This window comes from Haliaeetus albicilla, chromosome 19, assembly GCF_947461875.1.
Source record: "Haliaeetus albicilla chromosome 19, bHalAlb1.1, whole genome shotgun sequence".
Taxonomy (NCBI): Eukaryota; Metazoa; Chordata; class Aves; order Accipitriformes; family Accipitridae; genus Haliaeetus; species Haliaeetus albicilla.
The window spans coordinates 8,981,932-9,007,822 of record NC_091501.1 but is presented as its reverse complement, the minus strand read 5'-3'; the positions used below and the strand labels follow the sequence as shown (position 1 = coordinate 9,007,822).

The 25,891-nt window shown below is 43.1% G+C and overlaps 1 protein-coding gene across 1 annotated transcript in view; it reads right to left on the bottom strand.

The window, feature by feature from the left end:
- Positions 1-831: 831 nt before the first annotated feature.
- The window catches only part of TMEM178B (transmembrane protein 178B), a 233,943-nt gene continuing 208,883 nt past the window's right edge, over positions 832-25,891 (bottom strand). Inside the window, exon 4 of the mRNA XM_069807545.1 lies at positions 832-14,294. Coding sequence (XP_069663646.1) covers positions 14,044-14,294 — 251 coding nt within the window. The 3' untranslated portion in view covers positions 832-14,043. The remainder of the gene's footprint in view (positions 14,295-25,891) is intronic.

The window sequence follows — 25,891 nt, the reverse complement described above, 5'->3', positions numbered from 1 at the left end:
CTTGCCTGCATTTTTTGTAATAGTTCAGTTCTAGGTTAAATAATTTAAAATTAATTGATTAAAAAATTTAAAAGTTGTGTTTTTCTCTTTGATCTACTCTTTTGCTTTTCCTCTGCTAGGACAGTTGAAAGCACTTTTGTCCATTCCTCTTAATTTCTTTTTATAAATTTGGGGTAGTTTTTATACCTTTACATTTGGTATGAATACCCTGATACTTGGGTGTTCAACCTGGGACATGCGCAGCCCAACTCTAGTTGCACACTCAAAGCTGTATAGAAAATATATGTCTGATTCGTTATTGTTGGCCTGAGGATACAAGTGCAATGAGGAAGCACTAATATCAGTGCAGTGTTGTGCCTCCCAGGTTTCCCGAAGCCTTTACAACTGAGCACTGAAAACCCAAAAGGCTGTATTTCATATTTGGTTCTGTTTGTTTATTTACTGGGGGAAGGTGGGAGCTAAACTACTGCGATGTCTCTATGCTTTTAAATCAAATCACAGACTTCTACACGTTAAGTGGCTCCAAAAAGGGATTAATGGTGTTAGAGTACATGTAGTTCCCAAGGCTCTAGCAGGAATCAATCTTTTCTATGACAGGCAGAAAAACCTCCTCATAAATAGTCAGGTTGAGATACTGGTTGCGTTTGTAATGTTTCTGATCAGAAGCCATCTAATCATTATTATTAGTGGTTTTAAAAGAGCATTTCCAGTACCCCATAGCTCAGAGGCCACCCACCTTCCAGTTCTGCTCTTTGCCCTTCATCCTTCAGTTGGGGATGGGGATGGTGAGAGGTGTTCAGCCCCGCTCCTGACACAAGCAGACACAGCCCCTTAAAACACACAACATGATTTTTTTTTATTTGTTTAATCAGTTTACATTCCACAACTGACAGTTTACTTATTTATTTTTTTAATTTTCCATGAACAAGTTGTTTAGTTAGTTACCAGACAAGATTTTAATTGATGGAAATACAGTATTCTGTGCCAATCTGGATAAAACCAAAACCAAACAAAATCAAAACAAAAGGAAAATTGTAAGATGTAGCCAGTTTTTTGGCAAAGTCCTGTGATGCTTTCTGCGACTTTTGTCTTTCAAAGTTACAGGGGTTTGTTCATTCCCCCAGTTAGTTCCCTGATCTCAACCCTGCCGCTAAAAAGATCTTTCAGGGCCACGGTCCTGCAAACACCAATGCACGTACACAAACACCCGTGTGTCTGCAGATTAGCACCTTGGAGTAACGGAACAAGAAGTTTGGGTTTGTTTCATGTTTAAACAACTTCTGTTCACCTCTTCTGCAACAGATTACAGGAAGAAATGGAAAAGTACAATACACTTGATAAGATGTCGCATTACTTGTGAAATTAGCCACCACACTCACACCTTACCAGAACAACCTAACGCAATAGTCAGTTGTTGATGTATAGTTAGCACCGATGGCCACAGGAGCCACTTCGCCTCTTGCAGCAGCACAGAAGTCCAGACTTTGCAGGACGTGCCACCCTCAATTACTTCTGACAACTGGATGTTACTACCCAAAACTCATTAAACTCTGCCCGGATTGGCTAAAAAGTTCTCCACTTTGTTAAGCAGCTGCATACACAGTTCAAATATCCTTGGCAATGCCCAAAACATAATCAGAAGTGGACACATTTTTGGATTTTCAAAATATGCTAAAGATTAATATATTTTAATGTAATTCCCAATCTAGCATGTGCCTAGCTTTAAGCATGGCAATAGCATCATTAATGGGACATTCATGCTTGAAATTAGGCAAGTGCTTACTTGCTTTGTGGGATCAAAGCTCTGTCGCAGTGCTCTGATAAAGCCAGGATCCTGAGTGTCCTAATCCTGGCAGTCACATTTACAGCCACTGCAGATTTGGATAAACCAGCTACAGTCTGGATTTTCAAAAGTGTTGAAAACAGAAGGCTCCACCCACAGCTAGTAGAAGTTGCTGTCAGAGGGGGAATCGAACCACTAACATCAGGTCTTTTCCCAGGCTTTTGGCTTCCTGTCTCTAAAATGGCGATAACACCTACCTGCCTCAGACAGGTCTGATGGGAATCATACTTGTAAAATTTTCTGAAGAGAAAATATGCCAGATAAATGTTACGTATCAATGCATTTCTAGTAATATGCCTAAGTAATGTGGCATTTTAGGTCTTTTCTAATCCAGCTTTGATACGTGTGTTCTGCACTTAGAGGAAACATAAACATCTGGCCAAGATACATCCACATAACTAATGTCTTGTACCAGTCATATTATTTTACTTTGGAATGTCCTAGAAAAGTGCCAACACACTTCAATTCTCAGGCATTTAAGTGAATTATTATCCTAAGCCTCCCAAACTGTCAATTAGAGAGAGTGGTGGTTGCAACTTTTGTCATCACCAAAGCATGGTTATGGGAGTTGTTTCATTTCTTCTGAGAAAAAAGATGCTTTTCTGTAAGGAAAAAAGGACCAATGAGGGAGTCAAGGAAGGGGAACCCTCCAAAACGTTTTGGCCTAGCTCATGGCTAGGGCAAATATTACTTGTGGCAGAAGAAATCCTAAGGAGCAAATATCTGCATGAGATGCACCTGCTGTGGATGGAGGAGAGTCCAGTGAGTCTGATTTCTCACTGACCCTTGTGCAAAACGCTAGTGCCTTCACACAGGCGTGTTTTGCCGTGCCTGCACGTATTTGCCATAGGAGGGGGTGATGGCACAAGTGTGAGACAGCTCTGAACTGGCCGAGTGGTTCATGAGCAGCACGGTGGGATGTTGCAAGGCAAGGTGATGCTTTATCTCTCTGATGTGAGCTGGCCCTGGGAGCTCCACCTGTCCTCCTGCCTACCCCCTAGCATCGCCCGGCTGCCAGGCATTGCTGCTGTCCCATGGGGGGCTGTCCATTCGCTCCCTGCTGCAGGGTCGCAGGAGTGGTTATGGCTTTCATTAGGAGGTGAGACAGGTTTTTTTAAGAGAAAGTGGTCAAGAAGATAATCCAAGAAGATAATCCAAGTGCAGCATGGGGATGAGGGGCCAGGCAGGCCCCTCTGGGCAAGGTACACCCTTGGCAAAGTCAGCCCAGCAAGGAGGAGGGTGTGCATGGCTGGACACGCAAGGCTGCTGTAAAGAATGGGAAAGGAAGATAAACTGGGACAGAGTCACCCTTTAGAGCCTCCTCCCATGTGATGTTGCACAACATTGACTTTATCACCTTTTAGAAGGAGGTTTCCTTTGACAGTAAAACTCTGAAAAGTCTGCAAAACCCTCACGGAACACAGTGAGTCAACAGCTGAAAGAGCAACCTTTGAGAGTCCCATATCCCAGGAGCCTCCCCATCCCTCTCACAGAGAGGGAGGGCAGGAGGGCAATGATGAGAATCTAGGAACATTCTGAAAAGTCTTGCAGAAAATGGTGCTGCATCCTTAAATTTGATTTATTCTAAAGCTCCGCCTCATTTCCAAAGTTCACTCTTAAAGCCTTTATTTCTTTTTCACAGACATCTCAAATAACAAAACAATCACATATGCAAGAGTTGGTATGGAATGGGATTTAGAGAAAAACATCTTTACGGGAAGCATCTCTGTATTCTCACACAGAGGGAGGAAAAGGAAGAGAAGGAGAGAGATACATCTCTAACTCCTCAAAAAGGGGAAAGGGAGAACAGGAGAGGAATGTCAGGATGAAACAGTACAGCTTGGTCAAAGTGGTACCATGCTGAAAAGTAACATTTGATCCTTGGAATTCAGCTTTATCTTCCACTTTCTAGCTAACGTCTTTCCCTAAGTACTGGTACACAGTATTGAATCTTTACTTACAGGTCCCTGCAGGCCAGCTGAAGTCCTCTTGTCATAACCTTAACAGTATTTTTAAAAATAAAGTTGTTCCGAGACATGGGTGAAGGTTGTCAAGTTGCTGACTTAAATTTAGCTGTAGAAATAAATAGTAGTGACCATACGTTGGCACAACATCCAAAGTTCACTTAGCCCTGCAATTTTCAGAAGTCAGTTTAATTCTCCCACTCCTCTGACTGTGTTTGTTTTATTCAGGTAAAATATGGGAATATACAAGAGCTCCAATATTCTTATACTGGATTAAATTGCTGGTCTTTCCAGATAGACTCGCTATCAATATGCGATTCCAAATTTTGGCTCTGAAAGACTCTCACCATCAGATGGAGACGTATGTTCCGTCTTGTCAGAGCAGCTTTCTGAATAATAGTCACAGTTCATTGTCTTGTTGAGTCCTCAGTTTAGTTTTTCTGAGGACAACTATAATCCCAACAATAAGGAATGAAATTGCAATCTCTTTAATCTCCATGTAAACTGTTTGTAAAGCAGTTACTAACATTGAAAAAAAATATGAAGCTACCCAAACTACACTTTGGAGGAGAATTTTTTTATTATCATTTCCAGCTAGATGACTTTTTTTCAGGCCAGTTTGGGGGTGAAGCAAGAAAGTAACCTTTGAACAGCTCAGCTGTTCAAAATTTTAGGATGTAAATTCACTCTTTGAACTGCTTCAGCAATGCCCAGGACTGGCAGAGAAAGGTGAAGAGTTCAGACCAAAGATCTCTGACCTCCAGCACTAGGACCACACAGTAGTCTGTGCCTGGAGACCAGCACAAAAGCAATTTCCAGGTATTGGGGCAAGCCCTATCCTTTGCAGTCATCTTGCAATTTGGGAGGGGAAGGCTGCCATGAACATCTCCTTTTGCTCCAACTGTCTTCCACAATTAATGCCTGTCTTTTGCTTGGTGAGCCAGGCCATGCGGCTGAAGCACAGGGACACGGCTGATCTCCACATGGATGCTCTTCTGCACTAGACCCCTGATTCATCTCACCAGGATTTAAGATCTTTTAAGATCTTCAGACCACCCAAGATAGGTGAGTGGTCACTCTATGGAGGAAGAGGGAGCTCCTAAAGCTGAGTTAGATGTCAGTTTTAGTGGTTCACCATCTAGAAGTGACTGTCTCTCTTCATTAACTATACAAGAAACCAAGGGAGACGAGCCCATTAACATAAAGAACTCAGTTAAGTGCCTAAGGTTAATGGAGACAAGTGCAGGTCAGAAAATCCAGACCTTTGCGTAGCTTGACGTCATCCACAAAGGTGCTCCTCACAAACGTACTCCTAGTGCAGAAGAACAGGATCATACAAAGGGCCTCTTAATAAAGGATAAGTGAGTCTCTTGAGAGAGCTAATGTGGAACAGAAATTCTACCGTGGCTTTTTCAGTCCATTTCTTTTCCTTAAAAAAGCCCTTGAGACTCAGTCCTATGACTGGATCCACATGTGTGGATGTGCGTGCCGCTGACTTTAGTGCGGTACCCCTCCTTGACTGGTGCAATGGCAGAATGAGGATTTTCCTGGGAAATAGTACTTTTTAATTTGTTTTGATTTAAATCTGAGATACATGAGGATTGTGAAACAGTTCTTTGCCTGAAATTCTGTACATCAACCTCAGGATATTTCAGGCAATCATGAAGCTATGGACATTTTTCATAAATTTACAAATATATATACATATATATACATATATACATGTATATGTGTGTCAGCCTATGGGCTAGATTTACCACTGTGTTATTCCAGCCACACACAGATGCTTGTTTTTTACAAAAAGAGATTGATATAAAGTTGGAGTGACTTAGCAGTGACTGTTCCTGTGTCTATGCAAAAGATCCTTAAGTGGGCTGACATATAAATACAGCCCCCTTACCTAAGTCCCCTCATCACATATACACATAAATAGGACCCAGTCTTACAGTTGCTAATGAAGCAAATTTCCCATTAATTCCAATGACCTGTAATCAAAGGAAATTTTACTTGAGAAGGAACTGAAAGTTCAAGCCCATTTTAGGTACAGTTTACAGCTTCTGTCATGCTAGGCCTCAAAATGCTTTAAAATAATTCAAGTTACTGCAGAAAAATGTCTTCAAAAGTTCCCAAATATGCTTTTCTGTGTAAGTAGGGGAAATTTTGTTCTGCAAAAGATCAAACAAAAAATACATGAATATAAACACTCTAAGTGATGGAAATTGCCAAGTAAAAATAGTAACAGTTTAAATTAGATGTCTGTGATTGTTGTTGGTGCCCAGGAGTTATAAATAATTCAGTACACTCTAACCGAATAGTCTAAGGCTGCACTTTCATTTTACTGTTCTGATTACTTGAACCTTTTTCTTATGATCTATATTGTTAATGAATAACCCTTCATAAAAAAATACAGCCGCATGCTCCACAGCCAGATGAAAACTATTCTTGAGATAAAATATCACAAGAGCTTAAGCAAATTAGGACCATGTATGTTTTTTTAAAAAAATTGTAGGCACCAAAGGCATTTAGCATTTTACTCCTATTCACCGTCTAAGGAGGAACTGGATGCTGAGGCTCTTTTGTGTAGCTGGCCCCAGGAGACTGAGCGATATCTGATTCATGCTCCTTGGTGTCTACATCACTTTGAAACTGGGGCAAAATCCGCAGGTCATGCAGCTTTCTCAAGACTTGACTCTATCTCATCTACTGCAGAATCACTGGTACTGTTTGGGTATTTCTGACCAGCTGGCAAAATGACAAGGCCACTTGAAGGAATTGCCTTTACAGAGATATTCCTGTGCCCTGTTGCCACAGGTAGGGCTCACGTCCACGAGGACGTGAAGCTCCCTGCTGTGCCGAGCAGCATTAACTGCCGCCTTCGTGCTGCCAACAGCCCGCGCAAGCCTTCTGCAGAGGACAGAAATAAGACTCAGGCAGTGTCCTGCCATGGCACTGCCTCTCAGCACAGCAGGATTTTTACACTACGGGATCATAAACTTTTCTGATTTGGAGGTGTATGGTGCAATTTTTTCTCTTGTGACTGAGGCCGTCTGTGTTAGAGAAGCACCTTGCAACAGTGGGTTGCAAGAACCAGTCTTGTGAATACCAAGGCTGTCCTTCTGATGGGACTTCAGGTTTCTTCCCTTAGCCTTATGCACTCAGAAAGTGACACCCGCATGTATTGCACATGAGTGGTTAGTACCAGGCTCTGTGGCACTAGAAGGTAGTAAGGACTTGTGGACACAACTGCGTTTTCGCAGGTAGGATGGCTAGCTCAGGGCTGACTGGATCAGAAGTAGCTCTGTAGGAACCCTGTATTGAAGAGCACTGATGGTCAGCTCTGGAGAGTCTTGCTGCAGTGTTTCAGGATGTTTCTGCCCTGAGCTGTTCGCTGCCTCCCTTTCTGCTGGCTATATCGGCCCAAAGGCAAAATAGGCAGAAAGAAACACGTATTTGTGTCTCAGCTGCTTCCTTTCCCTGCATCTCTGGGATCAGAACAACATCGGCAACTTTTTCTTAAATACCCAAATACATCTTGATGGCAAATGCCCAATTCGTCCCAGTTGTACTGTGCTTCCCCACGTCTCTTCAGCAGATAGTTTCCATGCAATTTGCACGCACAACCTAGCGCGGACGCAGATAGAATCTGAATTGCATTGCAACTCCTGAGTTAAGTATAAAAGAATAGAAAACAAACTATTATGCTGCATTTTGCCATGTATTTTCTCTCTCTATAGTACACATATTTACAGGTTACTAGCACCCACGTCATGGGGTGTGCACGTGTGTGTGTCTGAGGAAGGAGGGGAGTGAGGGTGTCCATGTGTATAAATCCTGTGCAAGAAAACTTTTGAAGTTGCTTTCCGCAGCTCTGCAGGAGTGTTAATCAGTGAAGGAAAAATATAAAAATGCTGTCCTAGAAGGGGCTGACAATTCCTGCTGCTGATGCTGCGGGTGACATTGGATTGTCCTCACGTAATTCTACCAATGCCCATCAATTTTGACCTATAGCAATTGTTGTTAGGTTTCCTTTTTTTCACTCTCCCACCTTTCCCTGGAGATAACCTATCTGAGCCTCCGTTATTTTCATTGCAAGTCTTCCCTGAGCAAGGAAGGACAATTGATCTGTGATTCTGGAGTGCTTTACTAGAGGTGACCAGCATTTCATTTCCCTCTTGTGGCCTATATTGAGGCAGTCGTCTAGGCTCTTTCTCCAAGTTAAATCCTAAACACGTGCAAGGCATACTGCAATTAAATTGACAGCATTGTATCAGGCTCCAGTTCTCCCCCCGATGTCAACAGGATGCTTGTCAGAGCCCCCTGGCACCAGCAGAAGGTCATTTGTTTTAAAAAAATGTTGCAATCTCTAACTATCGCTCTGAAGAAGGCTGTAGGACTGGGGTTTTAAGGGGGCAGACAGGATGGAAACCCTAAATCGGGGGGAGGGGGGGGAGGTAACATCTGATGACTGTTTCTTTCTACAGCCAAAGATTAGATATTGAGAGTGTGCAAGCATGCCTTTCATTTTCAGTGTTAAACAAGACAGCACTAAAATATTTTCTAAGGCACCTGATCCAAAACTCACTGGAGCCAAGGGGAAGCTTTCTATGGACTTCAACAGACTATGGAACAGATGCATTACATTCCTGGCTATAACTGGCAACAGTGGGGCTATAAGTTTTGAGCTAAGCCCTTTTTTTATGAGTTTTCAGCTTAGACTGGCAGAATCAAGATCTTATGGATCTGGCCTGGAGTTTGCAATCAAACTTTAGGCTTTTTTGAAACTCAGATCCTGACCTTGGAAATTCATCCATCACTAATCTTTACATGCCATTTGTGCTTCATGCACACTTTTTACTCTTTGTCTCTCAGTGGTGCCTGGCAATTGTTCAGAGCTGTCTCAGTCTTTTACCTTGAGTCTTCCCTTGCTGGCTGCATGAGCACAGCAGTATGGGCCATGAAAGAGTGCAAAACCTGGGGGCAAAGAAGTGCAGTGTTGGTTTGTGTGAATGTGCCTGAGCACTCCTATAGCCCTTCTAGGCCTGTGTAGAGACACACAGAAGAAAGAGCCCAAATAATGTATGTCTTTATTTAAGCTATACTTGGTAACATATTATTTCCTCTCCATTTCACTGCCGGCAGTTATCTTGGCACTCAAGAATTAAGGACAGATTACAGTGATTTTCTTCTGAGCTCTGCTTATCAGTGGGGCTCCAGGGATGAGCCTGATTCGGAGGAGCTGCATGGTGGGTAAATGGACAGCCATGGAGACATAGTCTTACAGGAGCGCTTGGGAATCTGAGATACCCCCTGCATATCAATCCTCTCCCTCACCAATGTGGTTTTATTCACCATCTAATGAACTGCACAGCTAACATGCCACAGCTAAAAGTGGTCCCAAATGACTCACATCTACAGGAAAGCAGAATACCTCCACTCTCATGATTCTCTCCTGAGAGGATGAGGATCCTCTGTTTAGAGGACTCTGAGGATTTTTTATTTTTTCCTTTCATTTGTTACTGCAGCTGGAATAACATTTAAAAAATTAATGGCAATTTTTCAAAAGCAATGTTTCAAAGAAATTGCTCTGGTCACTGGTGGTTTGTGGTCCACTTGTGACTGTCCCTGGGGTAGAATGAAAGAAAAAAAAAGCCCAACTAGAAATATAACTGGAGGGACTGTACTATTTAGAACAGGGAAGATCAGTTGTGTGTTTGCAGAGAGGGAGAAGGGAGAGATGGTATATACAGGTGGCCAATATAAATCAGGAATTTTAACACGCGAACAGCTTTAGCTTGAAGAAGAAGGTGTCCTATACAGTACATAAGATACAGAGCACATAGAGTCCTGCCATGTAGCCCCCTCACATATACAGTGTCCCCGGCAGGTATGGACAGCAGAACCCCCCTGCAGCTAACTCACTGCGGTCACAGGACAACTTCAGTGTACAATAACTGAGAGTCAGAATACACAAAATCTCAGCCTGCAGATCACAGCGGGTTGAGCCGATTCATCCTGCATCCCTAGGACTGGCATTTTATGACATCTGCGCTCACTGCAGTCAAGCTCCTCTGTGGTCTCTGGAGAACAGAGACGTGTTGTCCCAGCAATGCAACATGAAAGGCCACGTGCAGGAAAGAGCCTGCCAGCTATGGACCCCATGTTACCACCTCACAGAAAGGGAGACCAAACACCCACTGGTACATCAGGCTAAGACAAGTGTCACTTTATCTACAAGGCGGGGATAGGAAAAGAAGAGCGAGGGCTGGACTCTGCTGGAAGCTGAACATCATCCAGGTAAGCACATTCTTAACTTCAAGCATATGAATAGTCTATCAAAGTTAAGGGGATTAGTCACATGCTCCAAGTAAAGCACATGCTTAGGCGCTTCGCCAGAGCAGATCTGAGCGACAGGGTCAAGCCCCTTAATGCTGGGATCACAGCTAACAGATTTCTAATTAACTACTCCTTCAACTAGAAAACCACACACTAGTCAAAACCCTTGAATCTCTGTTCAGAAAGATATTTCAAAACCTCTCAAAAAAGCAGAAACTCAGACTAGATGAGAGTGCGCTTTGGCTCAGGATAGATGGAGGCACTAACCACTGCAAAATTGGATTTGGATGTATTTTGCGTCAACCCTGCTCTGAAGATGAGCCTGAGCCAACAGAAAGTGTGGTGGGGCTGTGAGCCCCCTTCAAGTATATTGAAGCCCGCAGTGCTCCTCCCGGTTCTGCACATAGGGAAATTCACAATATCCCAAGGGGGGTTTGCCCTTATTTGAGGCAAAGATGACAGAACTGGTGTTTGGACAAATGGTCCCTTTGGGGATCCAGCTTGAGATTAAGGTTATATGATCATCTGCTGCTTCAGACACTTACTCCCATAGTTTTTAAGATGCTTCATAGCCACGCAGGCCTTAGAGAGCCTCTGCTGTAGCGAGTGGAAAATCACAGAACTGGCCTAAAGATCCAGGGTTAACACTTTTCCATTGTAAATAAAAATAATCATAACTCTCTGCCACCATTGCCACACACAGACAAACACACAGGCTCGTATACAGCTTGTCAACCGACACCGTCAGAGAATACTTCATCGAGGCAGAACTATTTTCATGCCAGCTGCAGAAAGGAAAGCTTTGATAATGCATGAAAAAGCAAAATTGTTTCCCTTAAATCTTACTGCTATACCTCTTTCAAAACTGTATCTGTAAAGGAATACACCCTGTGACCAGTCACGGACCACACAAGACTGTACAACATCACAGGAGCTGTCATACTGCTTTCCATGCCACAGGGCCTGATGGTGGACTCCAGCTAGATACCTCTGTGCCCTTTAGTTTACCTGGGTCAATCCAGGTGTCCATATTCACATAAAACACCTTCCCTATCAGACTGCAGAGGAGGAAGAAAGTTTGTGTTCAAAGCTGTTTTAATGAAACAATTACCATTTTTCTAAAGCATTAATCTCTTAATCAGAATTGTTTTTTCTCAAAATTGTCCACATTTTGAAAAATTTCACAAATTTTTTTATAGGTCTCTTTTGGTTTTCAGTTATTGATTTTCTGCTTTCAGTTTTCATTTAGCTTTCCAAGAGCTGTTTTTATTTTTAATTTCCTTCTTTACTCCAACAGTAATTCATCAGCCTCCTTACCTTGCACAGTCAAACGGTTCCAAAGCTTTTCAAAACCACTCTATTTGAAAACCTTGCCAGAAAAAAAGAAATAAACCAATCTACTTAAAAAGGAAGTTTTTTCAAAAGGCATTTTCAACATGAATAATTAAATACTTTCTCCAGTCAAATCTAATGGAGAACGAAATGACAAAACTTCAGTTGCCAGGGATAGCACTTCAGTGGCAACACACTGGCTTGGCAGCTGGCATTGGCATGTTTAGGGAATTTGTAGACCAGAGAAAGCAAAAGCTAGGTAGTTGAGCAAGAATGAAAGAAACCCAAATCTACCCTACTCTACAATGCCCTCCAGAAACTTCATTTCTTTGGGCACAGTTAATAAAGCAACATCATCACACAAGGTGTAACGAGGAAGGGAAGCAAGGCTGGAAGGGGAACAGCTGGCTATGCAATTGTATTGCACAAGAATTATTTGTTGGTTGGATATTTTTAACCAAGCAAAATACTGTTTCTTGCCAGCTGTGCAAATGGCATGACCCAGAAATTAATGCCTTCATTTCTGTGCAGTAGGCACAGTTTCAACAGGTTGCCTCCTTCTCCTGGTGAGTTTTTGTGGATGCAGAGGATGATTTTTATTGACTAATGAGGACTGATGGCATGCAGCTATCATGTAAGAAAGGATTGCTGATACTATCCCTGAATTAAGAGCATGTTGGGTTGGGTTGGTTTTGGGGAGGACTTTTCTCTTTTCCCTGTCTCCCTTTGCCTGTACATTTGTCAGTGGTACCCTCACTTCTGCATGTGGCCATCCAGTCATCGCCTCTTCAGAGTCCATTTGGTTGCACCCTTGGCCCTTCCTCCCTACCTTCCCCTCAGCCACTGTTCCCTTGCAAGGACCCACTGCCCTCACAGCCAAAATGCTTTGCTTCCCCTAATGGCATTCACCTGCCTCTCCGGACTTTGCTGTTCATTTAGTTCATTTAGCTCTTCTGGGACCTGTGACCTGAACGATGGGCAGAGCAGAGTGAAGGAAAAAGGAGACAACGGGAAGAGGAGTAGCAGGAAGAAGAGAAAGACAATAAAAGAGAGAGAGAGAGTCCCATTTGTGGATTCACAATTATATCATACAATGCTTGAGCTCATGGGAAATGGATCTCCGTTGTCTGCATCTGACCCTTCCGCTTCCATCTGTGCATAATTCTCCCAGATGGAGAGTGGAGATGTCCAGCGAACCGGGGCAGTTTCCAAAGACAAGATGTGGGAAGGTCTTATTTGGCGTACATGAACACAACATGAGGCGTCTCTTACTTCTCCCTTACAAGAATCAGCTCCCCTTTTCTCCTCGGCAATGGCCTTTGCCCAGTTGTCTTAAACATCCAACATAGAAACTCGATGAAATCCCGCTCCAGCAAACACCTGGGAAGAACAACTGCCAGGGGTCCCCCCACCTCCCTTCTCCCTGGTCGGTCTTCCCTTGGATCCACCATCCTGAACTCTCAGATGCTCAGTGAAAACAAAAAAACATCCTGAAATCCACCAGAGGAGACATGCTGTCTCAGACCTGACGGCTCTCCTCATGCTTCTGCAGTTGCGGTGCCTCAGTCTTGGGCCACAAATACAGCATGGATGGTTTAGTGGACAATCACATTGCAATGTTTTAAATTTTTCTTTTTCTTAAAAAAAAAATAAATAAAAGAAGAGGGAAGAAAAAGTTATACACACATGTATCACAGCATTTTCAAAAGGCCTTCTGCTGCATTTAGGTTAGCAGTTCAGCCTCGGTTGTAAGCCTGGATGTAAGGCAGCTGGAAGATTAAAACCGCATTGTTGGAAAGTCCGCTGAGATATCCTCATGGAGTTTTTTTGTTGTTTTCTGGTTTTATTTTGTTACATTTGTTTGTTATTATTATTCTTATTTTCACTTGTTTGCTTCTCTCTAAAGTTTGGCAGGCAAAAAGAAAATGCTTTTCTGCTTTTCTCCACACGTTCTGTCTGTTTTGTTTCTGTGTTTTAAGCAAAAAACCCAAAACAACCCCCAAAACCAATGACAGGGCAGGCTTCTGTCATTCTGTTTTAAGAAAGAAAAAGAAAGTAGGTGGGTTTCTGATAATGGCCTTGAGGAGGTACATTGTAGAGGTGGCTCGAATGCTTGATTTGTTCCTTTGCTTGCTGTTTGCATTTTCCCTTCTGGCTGCAATGGACAGGCTTTTTGTCCCCCCCACCCCACCCTCCATGTCCTGTACAGATTCTGGTTCCAGATCCCCCAAACGGACCCCCTGTTCCCCTTCCCAAATGGCAGTAGGTAGGTGCAACTGTATGTTCATTCAACCTCTAAGGTATGATGCTGAAGTTAAGAGTTGGATGGAAGAGCCATGTGAGAGAAAAGCTTTCCCATCACTGTGAGAAAGAACGAAGCAACACAGAGTCCGGTGGAGATGTGAGTGCCATGTTGGACTCAGCTCTACCTTGGCACTGGCATTAATTTGAGATTATATATATATATATATATAATTATATATACATATATATGCATGTATAGGTATACATAGACATATATATATATATATGTGTGTGTATGTGTGTGTGTGTATTTGTTTGCTATTTGTTTTAGCACACTGTCCCATTCTCAGGTCTAGATTTGGGGTAGTTGGTCCTGGGGACAGGTTGGACAGAAGGGGCCAGAGTGCAGAAGAAGCCAGAGATAAGAGTGAGGCCCAGGCCCCCCCACGCACAGAACATGGACCAGCCATAGCCATGGCTGATGTCGTCGGGAAGTCCGTACAGGTAGCGGGGGTAGCGGGAGAGCTCAAAGTTGATTCCAGCCACGCACGTGCACAGTGAAATGATGCAGAAGGTTCCTGGAGGAGAGCGGGAAGGGGAGAAGGAGGGAAGAAAAAAACAAAGAGAAGTTAGAAGAGTGATAGACATACCACTTTCCAAGTCGCCTGAGAAGAGCTGGTGCAAGCAGTAAGGAAATACCTAAGGGAAGATTTTCGTATAGAAAGTGGCTTAGTCTAGCGGCTCCACGGGGAAAGAACTGAGTGCCACCAGAGCCTTGAATATTGATCTGATGCTGAACAGAGCTGTATGGAGAAACTTCAATAAGAACAGTTTTTTCATTACGAGCACTCCCTTGGGAACCAGAATGCTTCATGAAACCATTGATTTTTCTGGAATTTTGCTGTAGACAAATACAGAGTGAATCATCATGTTTCAATACTTTTTTGGGGGGAAAAAAAGCTTGATTTTTTTGTTTAATTTCATTTTTTCAGTGATGTATTTTATAGACGAAAATAGTACAAAATACTTGACATATTCTGGCTCTGTTGAAAGATACATTTGAAATTACTTGGGAGATTTTTTTCAGACTCTTCTTCTATCAAAATCTGAAATCTTTCATTATACACTCCCCTTTTAAATATCACTGTCAAAATCTTAAAATCCCTCACAAAATTCATATTCTACTCTCTGCATGACTCCAGTCCCAATTTAGATGCCCTCTGCAGTGTTGGGGAAATCTTCAAAATATCCTGTTCTTGTTTTCCATCTCTGCAAGCAATATTTCATTTCTTCCTGGGAACACTGTGAGGACAGGCTTCATAAGTCTGTCAGGTGGTAAGTGTTATGGAAAGACACACGTATCAGATGAGAGGCTGAACCTTAGCCCACCCAGATGAATCTAATTTTGATCTTTGGCCTCCAGCTTCATCAAATTAAACTCTGAGCTCCTGAAATGTCACAGTTGCCACCCACACACCAAATAATGGATAACTACAGATGTTACGAGCCTGTCTCAAGAGACAATAACTAAAATCAACATAAAATTGGTAGTTTGTTTTTCCTCTCTAATTCCTCCCTGCGTGGGCCTCTCTGAATTGCCTGGAGAGCCGTGGGCACAGAAGGCAACCTACAGGACATGTGCTATAGTAACACACATGGTCGGTCCCGTGTGTCGTCCCGCTGTTCATGCACAGATCAGTAGCGTGCTACGTGTGCTACCGGTGCAGCAAGTCCTGCGTCTGTTCACTAGCGGCTGCTGGTGAGGAATCTCCTACTCTTCCTGGTCCCATCCCTAAGATAGCATGAACCTCCAAAGCAGTCACAGCCAGCCTAGTTTTAGTGTCAAGCTGCTTTCCTCTGGTGCCCTTGCCTCCTTCTACTCCTTCCTGCCCCTGCTTCTCCTTCTCTTTGGCAACACTTTTCCTGATGTTTCTCTGCTGCTTTGCTCTTTTTAGTTGCAGTTGTATTGAAGAAATTGATTTTAGACTCCCCACTCTGAGGACACAGGTAAGATTATATGGTGAATTTGCCTGGACTTGGGCTCAGAAACTGGGGTCATTTGTAGGAACATATATACACCACCAAAAATGTGTGGACTTTCCACCATACCCACCTCCTTTACTTAGTAGGAACATCACACAGGTCTAGAATCTGCAGGCAAATCTCTATCATGGACCTGCTGTGAGACCACCATCGTGGCCCTCTCTGTTCCCTCTTCTGAGCACTGCTTTGTCTATTTGGACTGTCTTTTCTCCAATGTGTTTTGGAGTGCCACTTGTAGATATTCTCTGTTGTAAAGGTCAGGGAATATGGGAACTTTGGGTGCCTCCCCTAATGCTGTATATAGCTGCCAGATGGCCCAGGTTATTCATAAGTACTTGTATTATGATAGTGCCACAGGGTACCAGTGAGGACCAGTGAGCTGCTGCAGTAGGTAATATGCCTACTTAAATAAAACCAGGCTTCTTGCCTCTCACCACCACCCAATTAGTCTACTATCAGTGCTCTGGACTTTTGCAGAAGCCTTGTGAGATCCCAGGCTCTGGAGCTGTCTTCAGAGATGTCCTACACTAACTCAAAGCACAAAGCAGGATAGATGGGGAGGTCTCTCTCCCAGAATCCCTTAGTCAAAAAATCGGGTTGTTTGATTAGAAACCACACACCCCTTTCCATGTTGTACCATGTCACTTAGGTTATCCAGTAACATGACGGCGTCTGGCAAGAACACGGTTGTTCCCTGTGTGACATGCCAACATGACTAGTACATTGTGGGATCAGGGAAAAAAGGATCCATCACAGCCACTGTGCTCTGAACCAAACTCTGTGGCTCATTTCAAATGGCTGTGGTAAGAAAATTACATGAAAGGCCTCTCTTTGCTAGCAAGAACATGATAATTTCAGCTCTCTCGAAATACAAGATTGTTAAGAGAGGTGGGTGGAAAAATCTGTGCGGCCAGACTGAAGCTGCGTTTGCTAAGTACAAAAGGGAAGGAAATAACTCTGGATTTCAAATACTCCCTGTGCTTTCACACTTTGTCTTGGCTGTTTTGATCACAAACTCTTCCATGCAATGAGTGTTGCTTACTCTTTGCATTCGAGCAGTGCCCAATATATTGGCACTCAAGCTTGCTGGGGGTATTCTGCCCCATAACAAACAAACAGTAAAGAATGAGTAACAACAATAGAGAATAAAGCAAATCACAAGCATGAGACTTCTTTACAATAGGCTGGCCCTGTCCTGCCCCTTCGCTGGAGAATGTGCTAATCCCATGATGACAAATAATGACTGCCATGCACATTAGAGGATGCATAGTACAGTCCTCAGCCAGTCACTCCCCTGTGCTTCTGCAGGATGTCTTGTATGGCACAGGTTTATCAGCCTCCCTAGTGCTATTCATTACGGACACAAAAAAATGCCATTTTATACCACCTAGAGGAATCTTTATGGCCATTATACAAGTCCTATGTGTTGTTTGTATTCAGCCAAGCAAAGAAGTTCCCACTTGTAGTTAATCTGGCCTCTCACCAGGAGGGTTACTGATGAAAACTGAGTACGATTACTATCTCACGACTGTTCAGTAGCTTTTCCTCATGAACGGGCAATCGTAACACAAAGGATCATCCTTGCAAATTGCATGATTGTTGGCCGTCATAGTGAAGAAGTCATGGGTGGAAGGGATACAGAGACTGAGCTTACACTTAGAAATGTAGCCTCTGCTAGTTTGGATGAGACATGGAGCTGGGATAGTAGGAGGAGGGACGCTGTTGCTCCTGCCCATGACACTGCCTGCACTATAGACATGGTGCTTCAGAGGCAGCGGGATTGCAGCAATTGATGAGCACCCCCAATGCTGAGATTCTTTTTCTCCCCAGAAAATAAACTGAACCCTTATTTACTTTCCTGGCAGGTTCTTGCTGTCAGAGAGGTACCCCCCTACATGTGCACTAATGCCCCAGATCCCTGGGCAGCTGCAGAAACACAAACTTTAATTTCTTCGTGAAAAACACTCCCCATAGCTCTGGCCCAAGCAGATGACCAGACCTGAAGGCTGGTGGTCCAGCCGTGGCACTGGCACACAGAATGCGAATGACAGGCAGTAATAAGAGCTCACTGGAGATGTGCTGCTACGCAAGCTGGATGGGGGAGATAAAGACCGTCTCCTTCAGCAGCTGGGGAGAGCAGAACACGCTAAGTTCTTTGCGCTGGGATTTACACATTATCATCCTAAGCGAAACACTAATGAATGAGACAAGGCAAAAGCAGTGTTTTTGACAAAGGAAATTCATGTGTCACTGCAAAATGCTTCAGTCAGGTGAGAGATGAAACTTCATGTAAAGCTCTGTCTGTGCCACAGAAGCTGCTGTCTGACATGTAGTCAAACCTCCATCCTTACGCCTTATCAGACAGCCGCCCTTCCTCTTGGGCTGGTTTTGACAGTGCCTGTCCTGCTAACGGACTGATGATCAACAGCAGTTTGAGCAGCTAAGCCATTAAATACCTCATGGCTATCTTGTGGTTTTATTCTTATATATTACAGAAGAAGAATATTAAACATTACACTGAATGTCTCTTCCATTTAGACTTGAAGTTAAGGACAGAGATGAACTTATTTGTTATATATGTGTATAAGATTGGGGTCCTCCCATCGTTGCTGCAAAGGCAGACATGGTCAGGAGAGGGATGGCTGGGAAAGGGAATATCTTTGTTGGTCAAAGCCTAATCTGATGTGGATTATGAGTCAAAGCCCTTTACTGTAGCTGTTTTTAAGCATGATTGTATCAAACAGAGCCGCGGGCCTCTGCTGCCAGGAATTTTTTTTTTTTTTTTTTTTGGTAAACGTCCCCTTTCTTTCTGATCAGCCCCGCTGTGGGAGGGGCTGCAATGCCTCCATTTGCAGTTTTCAAACCTCACCTCCAGGGGAGAGCAGAACTGCTTGCGAGTGAACTGATTTAAACACAAACAGGCTCAAACCACCCATACCAAATGTGTTTGAATATTGCCTTACGCTAGTGCCCCCCTGAACCATGTCAGAAGCCACATCCTTCACCCACAGACCTGGCTCAGCTTCCACAGCGCTAGAGCTTGAGGGATTTCACAGGGTGCGGGGTGTTTTGTGAGACAAGAACTGCTGCCTTTCTTAGATATACTGCAAACAAAGGTGAGCCTTCGTGGTGCTGGTGCGCAGACCCCGCTGGCAGGAGCTTCATCTAAACATCCTCCCCCCTAGTATTAGGGATGAAGTGTCTGACTGTAGCCTGAAGGAGACATCACCAATTTGAAGTCAAGGAAAATCCAAAAAGCCAGTAATTAAAATGATCTGGGCACCAGGCCCACCTCTGAGACCCTCCTCTCTACAAATCATTTTTCTCATTATTTGGAAAACATTTCTTCCACGTCTGACGGAATGACGCTTGTTCCCTTCCCCCACAACAGGCAGAAATGACTCACAAACTAACTGTACTGTCAGATTTACAAAGTAAACAAACAAAAAACCTCTTCTTCTCCCCTTCTGTTTTTTTCCAGAGATAGAAATGTCAAGTATTACTTATAAACACTAGTAGATAAAAAGAGAAACACAAAGGTATGGATTTTAAGATGTTCTCTGAAACTATGCAGTTCTCAAATAAATGTGAATCTCCTCCACCTTTCAAAATATTTCTGGTAGCTGCGATTGATGGCAATTTGTGGCCACTAATGCCTTTGGAAGGAGTGCTGTTTATTTAATTATCATCACTTTTTTATTATAGGGTTATGGGGAAAAAAATCTCACAAGTGAAACAACATTATCTTTACTTTCTCTCTGCCCTGCTAGCTTTTACTACTTTCAAGGTACATCAAACAAACAAATAAAATGAGGTCTGATCCTAAAGTGGAGTGTGTACCATTAGCTATTTAATTTATATCACAATCAAATGAAATTATTAAAGAATAAACTGAATTCCCTCCCAACACAGTGATGACAAAAGCCTTTTGGAGGGAGCAGCTTTGCAGTAAACTCCTTCTGTGCAAGGATTAAACGCCTCAGCAGCACGCAGCTCTTGAGAACACTTTACTGCTCTGTGCATACACGCACAGAATATAAATTATTGCTTAATTATGTACTGTTCCAGCAGAAGCAGCTTGCAGCATCACCGATAGGTTGCAGAATAGCAAGGGGTTTACTGGAAAATTGCCCTTATAAAAAAAGCTGAGATGGAAAGACGAAGTCTGACTGGGTGATGGAGATTCAGTGCGGTGTCCTTGTCAAACCATATACCCACCCGGGCTGGAACTTAATGCATTTTTATTTTATACCATGAGCCAGAGCAAACTGCAGGGTCTATAGTGGTGCTATGATATTGCATTATAGCCACTGTCAGAATGCGGTTTGCATTTGGCCTTTGGCCTCCTACCTCAAAATGTACCAGCGGTATCCACACCACACCAGAGCTGTACGCCTGCTGTGCGTTACTCAGCAGCGGTGCCTGTCTATTGAATTGCCACTGCACAAGCCATAATATGTTATGGCACCAGAGGACTAGGTATCCTCTGTCATGACTGCAGATACTTAACGGGTACCATCCTTAGGCTCATGTAAATCAGTATAGTATATGGAACAATATTACAGCAGTTGAGGGCTGATCTCCAGTTTGCTGTGCTGATACAACTGACAGTCAGTCTATATATATTGCACTTTATAGCACCCTGCAGATTTGCACGTGGTGAAATTTCTGCTGCCATATCCCACAGTGCATGGGACTGTACTGGGAGTGGATATCCATGCTGTACACTATGGCAGCCAGTGAGCACCAGCTATTAGCAAGCACCCTCTCATGTTGTGAGTTGATATGTAAGGCAAAAGCAACACTACTTAGCTAAAGGCATGTTGCTTTGATAAAATGGACTAGGGAGAAATAGAGGAGTTGATCAAAGCCTGAGTTGAATAACCCTCTGATTACTTTAGCAATAGTGATTCCTATGACCCACCCAAAATAATCTAGCAATAATAAAGTGGCCTGACTACAGCCATTAAGCAAACATAATGGCTCATGAACTTGCAGCCACAATGGAGGAGGCAGCAAAAATTGTGCCAGTTGTAGTAGTGGGATGTAATTCAGTATTTTCCTGGGAGCAGAAAGGAAAGGAAGGAAGAGGATCTCTCAATGTCAAAATGAAGAAACATCCTAATCAAAGGTTAGTGAAATTATCCCATCCCCTTACTGGCAAGCACCGTGCTTGGCAACACGCAGAGGCTGCCGGCCGGTTTATTTCATCCCCTGCAGTATGGACCGCCCAGGATGGCCCAGGCAGAGGCTAAAAGATTAAATGGAAGGGGGCACCGGAGGTCTGGGGAAACTCGAGTGACTCCATCACATCTCAGATTTGCCAGATGACAAGACACATAAGTTTAGTATCAAACTGTACCTCAGGCAGGTGCTTCCCAGCCTAGGCACTTGCCAGAGCTGAAGAGAAACTTGTGGGGTCAGGCTGGGTTTGCCTTGTCACAGGACATCTCCCATAGCATGGGAAATCTGTGCACCACATTGCGTTTGGTCTTTTAGCAACCAGGTCATTCTGCCTCTCTCCATGTAAGGTCTTTTTCTTCCAGTCAAAAAATTGAGCCTCTTTCAGAAGGAACCTCAGAGAGTTTGTGGAATCTTTCTTTTGTAGGAAACCTTAAATTGCTGAAAAGTCTTCAGACATGTTCTTCAAGACAAGTGAGACTGGAGAACAGACACAGCACAAACAAATTCAGTGCAGCCTTCTTCCACGTTGCCTGGTGTGTGCCACTAAAAACACTCTTAGACGGAATACTTTTAGTGCTGAAAGGGTAGAATTACTTGCATGTCTTTTTAATTGTTCTGTTTGCTGAAGGCACTACTGAAGGAGACGTTGGGAGCTCTGGATGATGGTGGTAGCTACCCAATGTGGATATTTTCCCCTTCAGGTGCTGGAGAGAAGCCTATCCATTCATTTTTTTCAAGTGACCAAAGGACTCCTCGCTTGTACAACTTTCAGTTGTTTGTACTGAATGTGAACTGAGGATCTTTGCTGCAAAAGGCTCTGGGCTCTATTACTGTTTCCCTGAGCTGACCTGGCAGAAACAGCAAAATCCTTTCTGTATGTGCTAAGTGATACAGGTATTGAGATATACTAGCCAGAAATCAAAATAAGATGTAACTGTCTTGTCAAAAAGGACTACTTAGTGCAGGCCACCCCTATGAAGTTTACATCATTCATGTGAATGCTTGCAAGCAACAAAGTACCCTGACCCCGTACGGCCTTCAAGTATCACATGCTGGAATCCTCTTTCCTGTTGCAGAGGAAATACCTCTGCAGCCTCTGTAGCCCCGCCAAGTACATTGGCGTGACTCGTCCCTGTATCGCCTGGAAGACCTGGGTTGGGCAGAAATGAGGAAGGTCCCACTCATCTAGTTTCTGTCAGGTCTAGCTGCTTTCTCTGTGGAGTTTCCAGTGGCCACTTGGACTCTATCCAGGCAGATTAGACCAAGCAAGCATAGCAGTGATTTGTCCAAGGGGAATGTTGTTTTTTCTAAGTTGACAACCTGAGGAGCCAAGAAGGTGAATCTAAACCTTGCTTCAGCCTCTGCATTTAACAAGATCTGCCACACACAGAAATTTTCTCCCCTTTCTCTCTGTAAAGAATTCTTTCTGTCTAGCAAATCATGCCAGTATTACTCTTCCTTCTGTTGCATGTGCAGTCTTCTTTCCTCTTTGATGCCAGGCATGCAAAAAACTCAGCAAACTTTTTTTTTTTATAAAAACCAACCCAATAATAAATGCCAGATTTGTTTTCATTGTCTTCCTTTGGCCTTGATGCATCTTGCCATTGGAATTCAGGAGCCAGCAACAGATCAAAGAGCTGGTGACATTATTAAGGGATAAGTAACAACCACGGAATTTTAAAATACACATAACTTGTTTTCCAGGGCTGTGGGTGGGAAAGTCTTTTGTATTTCTATCGGATCTGTCTCCCCTACTTTGCTCCTACTTTAATTCACCTTCTGTCAGCCCCCCCAAAGACCTACTGACATCCCTGAGAAGCAAACTGGATTGCATGCCCTTCATAGACTACACTAGGTTTTCTGTTCTTGTAACTCTAGAAGGTACTGATGCTTCTGTCAGTACCTCCTGTCCTGGTGAGGGAGAAATTACAAGTCAGCATAGCTGACTTAAAATGAACACGCACAGGAATATGAAGAGTTCTTTTTGCTGAAAAGTCAGAGCGAGCTGACTCCTTAATTTACTGTATGCCAAATTCAGGGAGACAAATTTGAGTTAAGACTGGAAAACAATGAGTTTATAGGTGGACATACAATACTTGCCCTGTGTTTTGCTCCAGACTATGAGATCTCTGCACCTCGTTATGAAGCCTTTCCTCTCCTTCTCTTAAATGCCAGTGCTCTTCTGTGATCAGGTACAAGGTTGCCAGAATTGGTTGTGTTGGTATTTCTCCCCCCAGCATGCAAGTGCACATCTAGGAGCATCAGAAGCAAGCCACAGGAAAAAAAACAAAACAATCCAACACATTTGAAGGTTGACTTTGAAGTCAGCTGATAATGTTTCCATGGAGATCAAATGCTATGGAGTTGACAATGAATTCTCTTGTTGTGCCTTTCCTTCCAGGAAAAAAAAAAACCACCTCTAAATGACTACACCATACAGTACAGCTGTGTTATTGATTTGAAAAAAAAAATCTCTATATCCCACCCCCATTCTCTTATGGAGGTGTTAACTCTTAGGTCCCAGCTTTTCAGGGCTAGGTCTGCCAGTATTGACCTAAAGAATCAGCTAAGTTCCTGAGGTAATGGAAAAAAATAGCATCTAATGAAAATAGTATTCTGTGAGAAGAAGGACGTAATTCTGCTTTTGTAGGAGATGCAAAGATGTCTGTTATGACTCCCCTTGAGGAGTATTACAACACAAAATTATAAAAGAGCATTTCAGTTGCTGGTACACAGTGACACACAGATGCCTGTACAGTGAAAGCAGGCAATCTTTCATATTTCCAGAAAGTCCCCTATTTCCTTTTCAAAATGGATGCCAGCATTAATAAATAAATGCAAAATGTGTTCTCAGTGCACCAGTAAGCACAGAAAAGTACTAGGAGTAAAGACGTAACATGCTACCCTAGTTCTGCCTTTTAAGCATAATGTACTGTGAGCCTTGTCAGGCCGTCAGCTGAGCAACTGCTTTCTGGCTTGGAAATGCTAAACAGGCCACCCTGGCATCATATTAAAACCCCAAAAGATGGTGAAGGGTGTGTACGTCTGCATGGATGATTTCCTATATGTTTATCTTTGGAGTGAAAATAGGAAATCAGGTAACATTCAAAAGGAAAGTGATACCAATTTCTAAAAGCCAATTACTAATGGTTAGTTGGTCAGGATGAAGAAGCACGTCCAGTCTTATCCACGTATGCAGACTGGTCATGTATATGCCCAGTGGACCTATACCCATATATATGTATCTGGACATGTATCCATCAGCGTCCAGGTTTTGAAATACATAAGAAAAGAAGGGCCACTCTTTAGGCCCCAGAAACATAGACTAAAACGAGACCAAGGAACATGACCTGTGACCCTGTCTGTGAGGGATACCACAAGCTGTGCAGGAGAGACCTGTCTGAAAAGAGGGACTGACAAATCCTGAAAGCAATGAAAAAGGACATTTTTAAAAACAGGCTAACTCTTATTACCTTAATAGGCATGCACTTGGCCTTGTTACGTTCCTGCCTGGTGGACACTAAGGCACAAAGCCTGCATGGCCGCTCCGAGCTCTGGGTCTCATCACAGGTCCATAAAGACCTTCATCAGCTCCTTTTCTGCCTTCCACAACACCACTGTAATGTGTGTGAGGGTTTTAAACAATCAAGAGCCGTAGAGAGGTTTAAACATTTAAAACCTATTAATGCTGTACATTAACTCAAGTTCATTCCAATTCGAGGCCTTAAATCACTTTAGAGCATAATGCAAAATTTAACCAAAAGCATAAGTAGGAACAGGAGTGTACATGTGTGGTGTGGGAGGCACGGCAGAGGGGGAACTGACCTTGTCGCGCTGAGGCTTGTTTCAAAGACTTTCATAACCAATTTATGGCATCTCTTGATACAACCCAGCCTTTGTCTCCATCTGGAGGTCAATCCACATGAATAAGTTCTTGCTGTGGTCTGCAAGGAGGTTTGCTAAATTCCTAAGTTCCTCTGCAGTCATCACTAATTTAGTATCTCCTGCAGGATTAAAACATGATCGGCATCTCATTTTTTTCCAGTGATCCAACTTTTTTTGAATTATAAATGCTTGTCAAACTGGCAAAATGTACTATGCCTTTGTGAAAAGTATATTTATGTCAAGCTTCACAGCTCAGATTACAGCCACTTATTGTAGACCTCTGTTTTTGTAAAGATCATGTGCTGTTGCTTAAGATCTGTGTGCATACACTTGTGTGCACACATGTGCATTTGCACTTATCTTTCCATGTGGAAAAAAAGATTTTATATAAGCTTTCTAATGCTATTCCTTTTAGGAAAGAAGCACAAGAAAATGGATTTTCAAAGAATAATGTTGTGGAAAAGAAAAAAATCTAGATATGATCACAGAAATTCTCTTCCATCTTCAGTGTTGTGATTGATCATGTCACCACAAGTGAACATCCTGAAGAATGGGTAGAGACCTTGATTATCAGTGAGAAATAGAAATCCTAGGTGCCCTGTGAGAACCACTGTATTTCCAGATGAACTCCAAAGAATGTCTTTTACTTTCTCTTTTTGTTTATCTTTCTCTTTGCCTCCTCTTGGCAGCTGCTATGACGGTACTTCGTAACTGCCTAGATGTCAATCAGAGAGCTTTGCCTTACACTTGCTGTATTAAATTACTCCATTTTTGTTTCTTAAATTATTCAGCAGTGGAATGATTATTTTGAGATGGCAGGACCACAGTTGTGTAGAATAAACACTCTTATTTTCTACTGCTATGTGCTATTTTCAAAGTACAGTGAGTTAAATTTGGGACTCAAATGACTCAACAGCTGGTAACAATCCATGGCTGCAAATACACAGATGCCTCAGTTCTCATCTACTAACATATGCACAGCACAGGCGAAGGAAGCACAGCACACAGGCTGGGGGATTTTGAAGACAAGACTCTCCGTGGAGGCAGGGAGTGAAAGAGGATA